Source organism: Ambystoma mexicanum, chromosome 4p (genome assembly GCF_040938575.1).
Source record: "Ambystoma mexicanum isolate Mex_15411 chromosome 4p, UKY_AmexF1_1, whole genome shotgun sequence".
NCBI lineage: Eukaryota > Metazoa > Chordata > Amphibia > Caudata > Ambystomatidae > Ambystoma > Ambystoma mexicanum.
The window spans coordinates 220,613,256-220,627,738 of record NC_090927.1 but is presented as its reverse complement, the minus strand read 5'-3'; the positions used below and the strand labels follow the sequence as shown (position 1 = coordinate 220,627,738).

The 14,483-nt window shown below is 44.1% G+C and overlaps 1 protein-coding gene across 1 annotated transcript in view; it reads right to left on the bottom strand.

Annotated features, from left to right (window-relative positions):
• FDFT1 (farnesyl-diphosphate farnesyltransferase 1) overlaps positions 1-14,483 on the bottom strand; it is a 258,645-nt gene that overhangs the window by 170,398 nt on the left and 73,764 nt on the right. The window contains exon 3 of the mRNA XM_069605736.1: positions 2,374-2,557. Coding sequence (XP_069461837.1) covers positions 2,374-2,557 — 184 coding nt within the window. The remainder of the gene's footprint in view (positions 1-2,373; positions 2,558-14,483) is intronic.

Here is a 14,483-nt window from a genome sequence, read left to right as displayed (position 1 = left end):
ATTTCCGATGTAATGCTGGGAAAGAGCAGGGAGCAGGAGTCAAGCATTTGTACCTCAATGTCTTTGTGTATTCCTGCTTCTCTTGTGTCTCCTTTGGCGTCATGTGCCCATTTTGTTTTTGTCTCTAAATTGACTTGCACCACATCGAATGTAGTCAAGAGCACCTGGGTTCTCATTAGCCAGCTCTTTTTCTTTGATGGATTTTTAACACAATACTCTGTTCCACGTTCCTGGCTATCGCCATGGTTGCTTCAAGGGAAGGATTTCCGCACAAACCATAGTGTCAGTGTCATTTGTGCGTATGATTATCTGGACTCTTCAGAGTTAGTCTGTTCCCAATACGGGAACCGAAATTGCACGGGATGGCCAAGGTGCGCACTGTGCTACAGACTCATCTGGTTTCTCCCATCTTGTGTAAAACGTTATCTGTAAAGGGTAATATTGCCCTTTTTGGGTAAATAATAGTGGTCCAATTGCTTCAGTGCTATTTCGCAGGCATCCAGATCACCTGCCCCTTGTTCTGCAGCGAGTTGGGGAATCTTGTGAAACTTCTGTTGCCATCCTGGACTTCGGTCTAACGTAGTAGTGATTTCTTTCTTTCCTGTGGTCAGTCCATCAAGCTCTCAAGATTGAAGTAGTTAATCCAGTATTGTTTCCATTCCACAAAGGAAATAGCTGGCACGCCAGGTGTTGGTAAAACTATTCTGAGGATGTATTGTTATTTGTAGGTTAATTAATGGTTCACAAGGAATTGCATTGGGGCAATTGTTTGCCTCAGCAGGTACACCTAGAGGTTGTGTGTATATTGTGTTCCACAAACCAGGTTTCAAACAAGCCGTTTCATTTGCATGAGAATACATTTTCACGTCCTTTGTGTGCTAAGGGTATAGAGATTTTGTCATCAAAATTAAAATCTGCACACTGTATGATCCTAGTTTCTTTGGCTACCTCATCCCCCCTAGGCAATGTTGTAAGCACTCTATGTGCTTCTAACAAGTCAGCAAAAGTTTTCCTGTTGTGTGAGGCAGCACATGGGTTGGCCGGATCCTCCAGATAAAGGGGACAGGCTTATGGGCCAACGGGGAGCGATGGACGATAGTCCTAGCGAGGGCCTTCAAGGGCTCTTGTGATCTGCCATAGATACACCTTCTCGAACATCCAGGTTGGGCATGTGAAGTGTCTGGTGCGTCTGTAGCTACTGTGGGCTCCCGGTACGTGGTTCACAAACTCCTTGTTGCCAAAAAGTAGTGTCCCCAATGAAGAATGGAGTAGGAGGTAGAAGAGGACATACCTTTATTGCAGCAGTGAATGAACCCTGCACATCTTTCTATCAGCCTCCACTCCACCGTCCTTCTGGGAATCATCTCCGCTTCCATTCAAAATCCATCCTCATACAGGAGTTATTCTACACATGCACGGGGAGAGCTACAGTATGGGGAAAAGAGTGGGGGGAGGGGAGGGTGAACGGAGGAAAGAGTGCATAAGATGCAGAGGTTACATCCAACAAGTCCGCAGGGGACTCAAGTTAAAAAGGAAGGTAGAAAATCACTGCTGGAGGCTGCATGCGGTTTCACTCCCTGAATCTCAAGAATTTATTATAATGTGCTGCTGTTGAATTGGGTAAACCTTTCATGCTTAGCTTACTTCCGACGATTGTCAAGAACATGTAAGACACCCTCACCGAGACCTCACAATGGTTCAGGGGAATCGTCCTGAAAAGGCATCTGGTTGCTGATCCTCTGCCAATTGGCAGCTTAGAACGCAGGTATAAACTACTGAGCTGGCTGTCTTGGAACTTCCACTGGCATTAATACTAGTCCACGGTTGCACCTTGTAAATAGAAACACGCTCTCTTTCTTCAGAGCAGTGTTTCCAGTTCCCTTGTAAGCCATGAGGAGCAAGGACTTTTGGATTTAAAAAATAATATGCGCACACATGCTTTTTCCTAAATGAAAAACAGAACAGAGCACCGTGCCTGTGAACCAATGGTGACCATTTACATGTTCTAGCAGGCAGCTACCAGCTGGTCTAGATATTATTGCTAAAATAATGTCCAGACCTGCCTTCTTAACGGAATCACATTGTTCGGACTAATGCACCCATGTAGGTCAGGGTATATGGAGACCCTGAGGAAAGGAAAAAACACTGAGGCCAAAAGAACTCCGGAACTGGCAACTTGTTGCATTTCCTCAAGAACTAGGTTATTGTCTCATAAAACGATTAAACAGAAACTCAAATCTCTTGCCAGAAAAAATATCCACCTCTAATTAAAGGAAGTAAGGGGACCGTCACTTGTAAACTCATTCAGCCCCTTACCCACAAATACAAAAAAATAAATTCTTAAGTCAACAAAAAGACAAACGTTTTTCCTACCGTTGGGAAGTCTTCAAGCACTTGCCGATCTTTTTCCTTGCTTTCCATGTATCTCCACTCTGGTTTGTACAGGTAAGTGTGGAAGTCATGCAACATTGGGATTTTGGCTTCTAAGCTGATAGTCATGTCATCTTCCACAGTGTCCAGTGCTCGAAGCACCAGGTAGAAAATGCAGACTGCATGCCTGTGAAAAGAAATAAATTACTAAAATCTCCAACATGAAAGAGCACACATGGAAAATGTGCACCCTGTTAAAAACAATGAATAAAAGAGTATTTTTTTAAAGCAAGTGCAACATTCAGAGGATGTTCATCTCTGCCTTTTACTTGCACATTCTAAAATTACATGACTCTCCGTTCGCCATCACCAATGCTTACGCCCATCTGTAAATCATCACTGACATAAGCTCTGATAAGCTCTGAAATCGTGACCATCCGAAGAAAATATTTGAACGTTGAGACAAAGTGGTTTCATCATTTGGACAGTTGATCTTAAAATATAGAATTTTCTAGTCTCTGAAAGAGGATGCCCAGTCCAGGGTTAGCAGAGCACACAACCTTATAAACGAGGATCAGCATCAGTAATCCATGGACCCTTGACAAGGGGCCAAGGAGCCAATGTTATCATGGTAGAACGAACAGAAAAGTCTCCATCAGTGGTCACTAGTCAATACTATACAATGCACCGCACTAGGAAAAGGTCAAGGAAGTAGTATGGTTTAATTTAGATAGCAAATGGAAACACCACAGTATAATATCATTGTGGGGCAGTAAGGACCTCCGGTACCCTCTCATTATCTGGATATGTCAAGACCAATGCCAAAACCATATTTGCATCAGAGGTTAGAATATCAGGGTATCCGAGGTCTAGTCCTTCTCATTAACTGGAACTTAAACAATGTCCACGGAACCGGACCACATGGACAACCTATGGCGGCGCAGGGCCCTGTAGGCTTTGACTTTCATTATTATAACATATATACATCTGTTGCGGCTCGATGCAGATCCATCCAAAGCATCAGCGATGCTAGGAGTACAGTTTTAACCATAACCTACGACCAGGATTTACCAACTATTCCACAGCAACCCCTGAAAGACTTGGTTTTCTCCAGGAATCATTGATCTCTTTCAGGCCACTAGGAAGGGTGGGGCACAGAAATGTCCCGAATCATTGGTTGGAAAACAATCAGCAAATCAGTGGAGAGGTGTGTGGTGGAAAAGGATTGGCAAATCAGTGGACAGTTTAAGAAAAAGTGGAAACCATTAAGTGCGTCAAAAGGTAGTAGTCAACACAAACTGTCCCCTACCTCCTTGCATGAGCCAGGGTCTGCAGAATCATGACGAAGGGAAGACATACTCAGAACTCTAGGACGGCTGATTCGAGGGCTGGGTTCCAGATGAAAAACATCAGACAAGTGTTGATGAAAGGAGAACAGATTTGTGATGTATGGTCCCAGGCCGACATCAGCTCCCTGAATATAGTAATGTATAACTTTCAGTCATTACAATACTCAAGATACATGGAGGTCCAGACTGCTATAGTATTTAACAATCCTGGTAAGTAGGACTGATCTGTTGCAACAAAGAAAACAATGGCATAACTCATTCATAACTCCATCAGCAGCCTAGATTTCGTTCCGCTCAGATAGTCAAATAGTCCATACGTAGAAGCACACATCAACTTACTCTGTCCTCTACCATTTTATCACAAATGAGCCCCAGCCACGATTCATCAGTTTATTTACATACCTAGTGCCTTCTTTGACCATTTGGTTACAATAACCTGTAGTAGACTCTAGACCCTACTGGCATCCGCATCCACGAACAGGGGGAGAAAAATCACTCTCCCATTTCAGGTCTGCTTGCGATCAAACCACAATTGCATGTTAGTCTATGCATCCCGCAACAAAGGCACAAAGTGATCTTATAATAAGCCCCTGAGAAGGTGTCCGATCTGAGGCCTCTGAAAGGCCTTTTAATGCAGGTGCCACAAAGATTACCTGGATGGAAGTGGCAAGGAGTCAGACGAGTCTGTCAAGGTTCCTCAGAAACATTCTTGCTCGAAGGCTCGATCTCAATCTTAATCATAAGCACTTTTTGGGTAGGGAGTCTGAGCATCACTGTGCCCGCTGGAATATTTTAAGGAATAGAAACTCCAGGCACAGACTGTTCAAGATTGCGTTACTTTCAGAGTACTCTAAATCCCACCCAACGTTTGAGGCAAATCCACAGCTTAGAGGACCAGAGAAGATGCATTGCTTTGTCTTGAGACTTGAAGACTAGGTGGAATCAAATTGCAATAAGGATTGGTGCAGTAAATGGGGTTTAAGAAAGTGAATATTTCAGAACTGTTTTAACAAGATCATCTGCAAGACACGGGCTGAGAGACTGCAGTCCTTTCAAAGGGCAAAAGTATGGCTGTACAGAAGGGAGATTTGGTTGGATAAACATAGGGGTAATGATAAAGGTCAGGGACCACGGGTCTCCTTTACAACAGGGGCATGGGCTTGTATATTCACCCATACATTCGAAAGGTGCAATGCCAACCATCCCGCTTCTTATTTTAAGGAGCATTACTCTGCCGAAGGGAATGAGCAAGATTAAATAGCAGACCGCCTAAAGAACCATCTCCTATTAAAGGAAGACGCTGTTTAATCTATTGAAAAACAATCCACTAAAAGAGTGCATCGCTGCAGAACTGTTTTATACAGAGTTTCAGGACACCTTACAATGGCCTCCTGAAGGTCAGGTTTGTCCAGATCTTGAAGTCTACATCGTAAATACCAAAGACCAACAAACTTCATAATCTGAGAACTTCATTATTTCTCCCTTAGGCATGACCACCAATGTGCATTTGGTCAGCTAGTGCAAGTGGCTCAAGACCAAAATGGCCTTCCGCCATCCTGCTAATCATTACTAATCTTTTCCTACTGCTTTTGGCAGAGCAAGCTTTTTCTCACCTCTTAGCACCCATGGTGCCTCAACTGAGCAGACCAAGGCCAGGTCAAAGGCAATTCCTTTTTCACCTTTCAGGAACCTGGAAAAGGCAATCATCCCTGATCCATGCACTGCAAGTAAGCCATTAGTATGTGCCATCACATCACTCATCTCTTCCTCTTCAGAAACACATCCTCACTCTCCCATGTAAATACCAGTTCACACCATACTCCACACATCTCTCCCAGACCCACAATTCTTCTCCACCACACACACACCAAATATTATGCTCAACAATGCCTGCTCTACTACATGCAGCAAACATCACCACATAGATGCACTTGATTACATCGATTTGCCCCCCCCCCCCACCTGCACACATCCCAGGCTATAGCATCCAAGATAAGGATTACAAATCAAAGTCTGACGAAAAAAATCAATCATCCAAAAGACCTCCTGGACATGGACACCCCCAGGTGCACGCACATTTATGAAACTTCAAACCTACCACTTTATGCTCAATGATCCATTTCCACCCTACCGACCGGCCACCCCAAACCTCTACGAAATAAGAGCCCTCATCACAACAGCAACTTGTCACAGAACCAATAAAGAACAAAGGTAGCACTCACTCAATCCAACTCTCCAGCTATCCAATACCCCTACACCTACATTCGGGCTGGGCAGACCACACAGCCATACCCATCCAGCTCCAGAAGACACATCTCCCCCATCGTGACCATACTACCCAAGACACCCCACTACCCATTGAAGAACTTAGTCTTTTGCGCACTGGAGGGAACTTCATTGTGGCTTCTGCGTTCGACCCCCTCCAAGAACTTCCAGCTATACAAACACCAGTTCACCCTTATAGAGGCCACAAATATCTATGCACTACTGAAACTTCAAATCAAGTATGAGCCCTCCACACCTTGCTATACACAAGCACTCATTGACAGCAAATGCATCATCTGCACTAGAAGCGTTCTGAAAAGAAACCTCCCAACAAGAAAATCTCTGAGAACTAGTTTTGAAAAGAGGTCAATCCTTACCACAGGCAAAGAAATCCACGACAAAAAAAAAAAAAAATCATGGAAGCATCCAACAAAAGCAGAACTGTGTTCGAGCCTTGAAGCACTGCAGTAACTCCCTGCTAGACCTTGCAATCCACCGACAAATGTAATGCCATCAACTCAACTTCTTTCAACAAGAGACAGTGACAGTTCCAAACACCACAGATGTCATTACCAGTTCACAACATATCAAGATGGTCAGAATTCAGGACGATTTCTCCAGAAAAACCACCAACTACAAAGATTACATCGACCCCTCTGAAGGTCATCCCAGGTGGAGCACCGACAACACTTCATATCCCTCGCACAAGGCACCTTCCCAACTAACTGAAAATAGGAAAGATCTGCTGAAGAAACTGACACTCAAAGACAACCTAGCCAACCATAAAGCATCTTCCTTCTCAGCAAAGTGATTAAGAAGTCCTCTACCATCCCGTTACATGCAAGAATGACTCAGCAGAGGTCACCAACATCCACATCATCCACGCTGATGGAATAAGGGATCGCTACTTCTCGCAACGATTCTGTGTTTAAGAGCATGCATTTAAAAGTTACATTTATTTATATACAGGAGGAACAATGCTCTTTTGATCACAAAGGAACGTATAATAGATGTGAAATCAGATTCGACAGGAGACCGTGAGCTTCTTACAATGGGATGAGTTTGAGGGACATTCTGACCAGGTTGTGCAATGGAGTAAATAGAACAGTCGCTAGGGACAGTACATAGATCAAGGACAATGAATATTGGAAAAGTGCAAGTAGGCAGCACGGCCAGGTTAGAGGTGAGGGAACAATGTTACCTATCAGGCAGATGAGAGGCAGGTTAAGAGGGTAGGCTTTCGTTTGGTTTTGGACAAGTTACATTGTCCCCTATTTAATCTCACTTTAGCTTTATGCTCAGTATTGGACTTTGGATCCCAGAATGCATAAAAGAGGAGGACTGCTGTGTAGAGGACTGCTTGTCAACATGAATCAATTGCCTTTCACCATTTTCTTTCTTGCACTGTACTCACTGTATGGACTCTGCTCCCCAATGCTTCTCACTCTGTGCGGCATTGTGGCATTGTCTCAGACCAGTCCCCCAGTCTTTCCCTGCTTCTCTCCTTTTGCTCTGTAGTCTGTCCATCATTCATTTTTCTATTCTACTGCAGTATTCACGCTGTATTTTGGCACTTGTAGGTGGGGGAGCCATGTAGACCTGCACCAAATACCTGCCTCTGGCGTGGCTCTAGTTCCTTTATGAGGAGAGGCCAATTCAAGCAGAGTATCATTACCTCATCCCTCCCTTTTCATTCACAACAGAGGAAATAAAGACCAACACTTCCAACCAGTAACCATTAAAAGAATTGCTGATCAGACAGCCTGCTTAAGTGGACCGCTTATATGTGTAAACAGGGGAATCCTAACTGGAGAACCAAGTGTTAGTTTTGCAATCACCATCATAACCTAGATGACAGTCAAAACATATTCTTCAGTAGAAAACCATCAATTGATTTCCATAAGTTAATACAACTTTTGTACACTTCATGCGCAACAATAAGATGCAGAATTCTAGCATTTAGGCACCCATCACATTGCATTCCGGTACTTGTAGCTGAGTGTTCAGAGTAGGCAACAAACTACGACTACTGTGAAAGAATACAGAACAAATGGAGGTAAAAGCCAGAACTTGTAAAACATCCTGACCATTACCCAGTCCAACTTAAAAGATGGCTTTCTGCATATTTTTCATTTATTGTGGCTATGCATCCTTTTGATTACTATAGACTATTTAAGATTTGGCACTGACAGGATGGATGAGAATAGAACACTTTTATGCCATGCTTAAAGAGACAAATTTGAAATTCCGGCATTCTCGGATTCACCCCCATTACTTATTTGGGTCAAATGCCCTTCTGTGACGTCATTTCAGGATCAAATGTTGCCCCTTAATACCGAGTGACCACATGTAAAATATAAAATTGTACAGAGAACTAGGTTACTTCTTGAAAACTGTGCAACCATAAAACCTGGGCTCACAGCTAGACCTATTGATCAACCTATGCAATCCTGAGCAAATCACTTAAATGGGTTGGATTCCACCTTTTACAGCCACAATAGTGATCACTGACGGGATTCTGTTAAGCATGCACTACACAAAGCCTCACTCCTACTGTGTTTATTATACTAAAGAGTTTTCTCCTAAAATATGGTGCACCCCACAGGCTGACTTGTTCCTTAATTTGCTAATTGCTCTGTCATGTGTGAGCCATGGTTCTCGCCCAACAGGAAGGTGAAATCAAGGCTGTAATATAATGTTTGGTGTGTGAGGGGGTGCTTGGTCCCGGACTGTTTTAAAAAGGAGTCCACCACCATAATCACCCACTACCCCCAAATCTTCCACTTAAGGGATTTAGCCATGGGGTCACTGCTACCCAGTTTGTGAATGGGACAGTGTGGGTGTCATGCTGGTCTTGGCAATGGGTAATGCTGGGCAAGAACAGAGGTTTACGACCCACCCCCCATATTACTTTAGTTTTTCTCCCTGCTCTCCTACAATTCTACCTGCTCGCTTACAATTCAAGAAACATGGAAGCTGCCTGCTGCTCCCATTTGTGTCTGCTGGAGGACTGGGGTAGGCTCAACTAGGGCATAAGCAAGCTAGCAGCCCTCTACAATAACCATCCATGCCTGTGTCAAGCAATGACTACAAGCAGATGAGCTTTGTCATGTGCGTCTAAATCTTTACGATACAGTTGCAAAACCCAAAAGGAGATTGTTGAGCCTGAAATGACATTCAAGATGGTGGGGATAGATCACGTTAAGCAAAATTTATCAGTTTTGCCAGGTGGATTTATAATGTAGTTTGTGTACTTTGCAAGTCCTCTCAATGAAACAGGATTACTTTTGTCATTTACATCCATACATTAACAAACATTTGTTAATCAGCTAGGGGTTGGAAAATGTCTAAAGTGTAGGGTGGATTCTGCAAATATTATATTTAATTGTGCCATACCATCAAAAGTTAGGAAACCATGTGCGGGTTTCCTGTGATGACACAGGATGACCGGTACGAACATTGTGTTTTGTAGGGTGCGGAGCCAAGTGGTCAGCTGTGCACATTATGCTAGCTCGGTTCCGGCCACAAAATGTGCACCTGCCGCTAATTGCGAATTGGCTCTTGGCGAGTAAGAAATGGTGTGCTGGGTGTACACACATAATTGAGGTGGCAAGTCACTTTGTCTGGCTAGTAGTTTGCAACTTGAAATTGGTACCCTGCCTCAGTGTGTCTGTGGCTCTTAAGAGCAAGCCAGATCCCATGACTCGACTGATGAATTACCTGGCTCACCAACCTCCAGGACTCGCTGCCTTGTTTCTCTCTCTTCTCGGTCGGACAGGCTCTCAAAGTCCATCTCTTCTTAAAACCGCGCCCTGGCTTGTTTTTCCTTTTCCATCTCCACACGTCCCTTTATTGGTTACTGGTCAAATATGGTGCTAACACACAGGCTTCGCCTTTGCTCACCCATTCAATGCAGAAACGCCCATTTTATCTGCCAAACTAACAAATGACTCCAGAGCAGCCACACAGGCCCCAGATCTCTTCCTTCCTGTGAACAGTGTTATCCAAGTAGTGGCCGAGACCCCCTGAAGGAGCTTGTGTGGCCGGCCCTCTCCAGGAAACTGCTAAAGGTTCCAACTGTGCAGGATACTGACAGCTGTATGCCATGGGCTGCTCTACAGTATGCTCCTCCATTTGGAATCCAAGCAAATTCGTGTGATGAAATAACGGAGGTCTAAAGGTATACCGCCACCCTTTAATGAAAATGATGTGCGTACATATAAGCTACTATACGTCTGAAAGCTCAAAAAGTACAGACTAATTTTGGGTTCGATGTGATAGTATTGCATTTTAAAGACCGAACGCAAAAAAGGGACTGCTTTTTTGGGGGGTGGGGGGGGTTTGTGTCAGCTTTAAAATGCGGCACTATAACATGCTCCCTCCCCCCCAAGGTGATCCCTTCCCCACCCTCTTCCCCGCCCCCCCTTGCCAGCACAAGACACACCAAGTCCACACAAATCTGTCCACGCAGACAGCCAGACACTCAACTTCAATTTAGAATGCGTGGTCAAAGAGCGGTAATTTTTAATCAATCTTTTTAGTTTTTGGTCAAATGAATGCTGTCAGTTTTTTATATACATGCAGGTTTCTAAATTGAGGAGAGTTGGGAGCCATTTAACTCCCGTTTGTTGCCTAGAAGTGCCTGGTTAGCTGGACACCAATAGCTACCAAGAGCCGTATATGACATTTAAAGCATAATGGGTCACAAATAACAGACAAAATGTTATGTGGAAGTAAATTTTGCGGAACGATTTGTATAAGCTCCTCGTACTCCATTCGTAGCTTATAATTACCCAATATCTTATTTCCTCAGGCACCATTTATATTAATAAGCCACAGTTTGCATTTAACTTAATTACAAAAAGGTAGCCATTTTGAATCTGTCTCGTTGTGTAAGGCGGCCATATTTTGCATCCACACCATTTGCGTTATTCGGCCACAGCGTGCACTTGGCCAGTTTTGGGTAGAGTTGTGTGGACTAGCCTTACGTCACATTCAGAGTGAATTGTGAAGTTTAGCGTTGCATCACATCTAGTGAGAACTGCAAAGTTCAGCCTTCCGTCACATTCAAATAGAACTTTGAAGAATAGCATGCACCACATTTGGAGTAAATTGTGAAGATAAGCCCTGCGTCACAACCAGATAGAATTGTGAAGTTCAGCCTTGCGTCACAACCAGATAGAATTGTGAAGATTAGCATACGCCACATTTAGAGTGAATTGTGAAGATTAGCCTGCATCACATCTAGATAGAATGTGAAGACTAGCATGCATTACATTTTGGGAGAATTGTGAAGATAGCCTTGCGTCACCGCCAGAGAGAATAGTGAAATGTAACCTTGCGTCACATCTAGATAGAACTGTGAAGATTAGCATGCAGCACATTGAGTGAATTGTGAAGATTAGCATGCGCCACACCCAGATAGTGATGCCAATAACCACCCCTCTGCATACATCTCTCAAACTCTGAACTAAACACAACCATACCTCTACAGCACAACAAACCGCACGCACCTCACTACACTGCAACAACAAAACAAACCACACTTCGCCTCGCACAACAGAACATGGCGGCTACTAACTGAAAAACTAAGCTAAGCAAACCGTGTAAACTGAACTGAAGCTGCCAACAGCACATAACAGCTCTCTTGCTCTTTTCTCCCACTCAGTCCTGCTAACTTACACCCCCCTCACCCTTTTGCCCTACAGATCCACCACAGCGCCAAGGGACCACGCGGTGACAGTGAGCGGTATAAGACCCTTTAACATAACATAATGCCAGATACCCAGGAGCTACTTTTAGCTGCTTATCCAACCATAATCTCAATCCCGACATATGAAGCATCTATTCAATGTTAAATTCCTATACGCCTCAGGAAATTGTGGGTTGTTCGTGCGAGGTCAGAGGGTGTGGCAAAGCAAGAGCCCAACAAGGGGAAGGATGGTGAATCTGAACATGGAAGCGATTTTTGGATAAGCGAGGTATTGGTTAGTGAGTGCATGTGAAAGGGTAGCAAGTGTGTTCAGGAGAGGGAGTGAATGTGAAGTGCTTGTGTGAGTGAATGCAGAGTGTTTGAGCAGCACGCGGGGTGGAGTAATGGTGTGGAGGGAGTAGTAGAGTGAAGAAGGGAGTAGTTTAGAGGACGGTGTTGAAACACAGAGGTGGCGGTAGGAGAGTGGTGGACATCAAAGGGACAGAGGAGGAAGATGCAGGGAGTAGGAGCAAAGGAGGTTTGAGGACATCAGATAGAGAGGAAGTGGCAGGTATACATGGGAATGACAGGAAGAAGACAGTTGGCAAAGTGTCTGAAAGGCTCACTCCGCTATCCCTTTTAGTCAACTGAAAGGTTTAGAGACGGTTGGGAAGTCGCAGAGGGAGATTAGGTAGATCAGGCATTGCCCTTTAGGTTTCCCTTTTATAATAAAATAGAACTTAGGACATTAGGGAGACCCCTTCTGTATATACCAACATGGGGCATATGAAAGCCTGGATTAAGATGGACCTGGTGCTTCTAGATGGGATAAAGAAGATGCCTTAGTACCCTACCTACAACAGCAATAAAAACCTTTCAACCATGTCGAGGAGTTTGAGCGTTAAATGGAACCATCTTTGACAAAACGATTACAGAATATCCACCCATACGCAATACGCCATGCAAATTAAAAAGAAACACTGAAACTGAATATAAAAGAAAAATCTTTAAAATCAAGAGTTAGGTTAATCTCACAAAAAGTTTAAGTTTATAACACAGTTAAGTTACAAACATTCACTTCATAGTTCTACAAATGGAACCATAAAAAAACTAAAAGCACTCCCAAGTACAACTTTAACACATTATTAGACAGTTTACATCAAATACTGCAGTTCAAGTCAGTGTTAAGGTTGGAGGTGTTGTGGTATGGAGCCAATGTTGTCACAGGTGGCCCAAAGAAACTCACAAATTAAATGGGTGGTTCAAGGGTTTTCTTGGGTTAGTTGTAGGGTGGTGGCATTAGCTATAGCCAAAGAAAGGTGGTGGGTGGAAGGTTTTCAATAAATCTGAACCACTGGCACTGCTCTGGGCAACCTTCCAAACCACTGTTTGTTAGCCCATCTCCGCCTTTGCAAACCGGATGCAGGCATATGCAAATCAGACAAGTACTGCCACCATGAGAGCAGTCCAGCCTGAACTGCTAGGCCAGGTACCCCTGCACATAAATAAACGCAAGCAGCCAGAGACATGTTACAGCATAATTTGTGAGGTGCAGTTTGGTTCCCTATAGTGCAGCAAGCCAAGGACCCATGTCTGGGTGTGCCCTCTCTCACACACAGGGAGACAAACTATAACCAACGAGGCCAAAACTTCTGCAAATGCTTATGGTATCGTCCAGAGGGGATGTGACCTAGCAGTATGGGTTGGACTGCCCCTTTTGGAGTGCAACAAAGCCTGTTGCATATTGTCTTCACCCATAGTTGTTCAGTCGGAAAAAAGATTATCTGGAGGGATTCCCAGAGCTGTGTCCGTGGTTAGGATTAATTCTAAACCTTCCAGTCATCGCCTTCTGGTTTTGGTGGCATTACCTGCCAGGTGATGCGACTAAAAGGGTCTTCAAGCTGGTCCCTCAGCCGCTCTGTGGATTCCTCTATCCTAGCCCAGCCTTTCCTGAAACCCTGAGGTCAAATGAAACGCTACTATCGAGAATAAGCGCTCTACCGTGAGAGGGCCAGAGGCATTCTCTATCGGACTCCCTGTGAGTCTTCCTAAGGAGGTGTCCAATTCTAATCCTACTCCAAAGAAATCTTCACATGGGCATGCTGCTAGTTTTTCCTCAGCCACAACATTCCTCACTCCCGACGTCTCGCTATTCCACTTCTTCTCAGATCATCCTCCCCACCTACCTACGGGGCAGGTGGTGGGCGAAGAGAGAGCTTCCCCCAGGTCTTCCCACTCTACTGCTTCACCTACCTCCAGCACATACCCTCTCCTACTCCCTCCCCCCTACTCTCTGCCTTTTCCTTCAATACCTTTGACTACTCCACTCACTCCCCAGTCTCCTCTCCTTGACACCCTCACACTCTTTCGAGCACTTCCTCCTACCCTTCTACAAGCTTACAACACACCTCACACAAACATTGCACACACTCTGCATCACAGGCTTTTTATACCCATGTCTTGAGTGTTCCCACCCCTCCTGCCCTCAAACTGGCTATGTGCGTTTTTTTCAAGCATTTTTAAAACCAAAACACACACACAAATTACAACTTACGTTTTTAACAGTATTTACAGGAAGCACAATGCTCAGACAATTCAGAAGAGGAAAGGGTAGACAGAGGATAGGGGTAAAAGAGAAGCAAAGAAAAGGAAAGTGATAGGAGAGAAAGACAATGGCAGAAAAAGAAAAAAAGGTTGTAATTTCATTATTATTATATTCAATAAGATTACCGCATATCAGAGGATTTGCCTTCAGTTTTTTGCTACACTTTCTCCAAACTAAGAATAGTTGTGCAGTACAAATATTG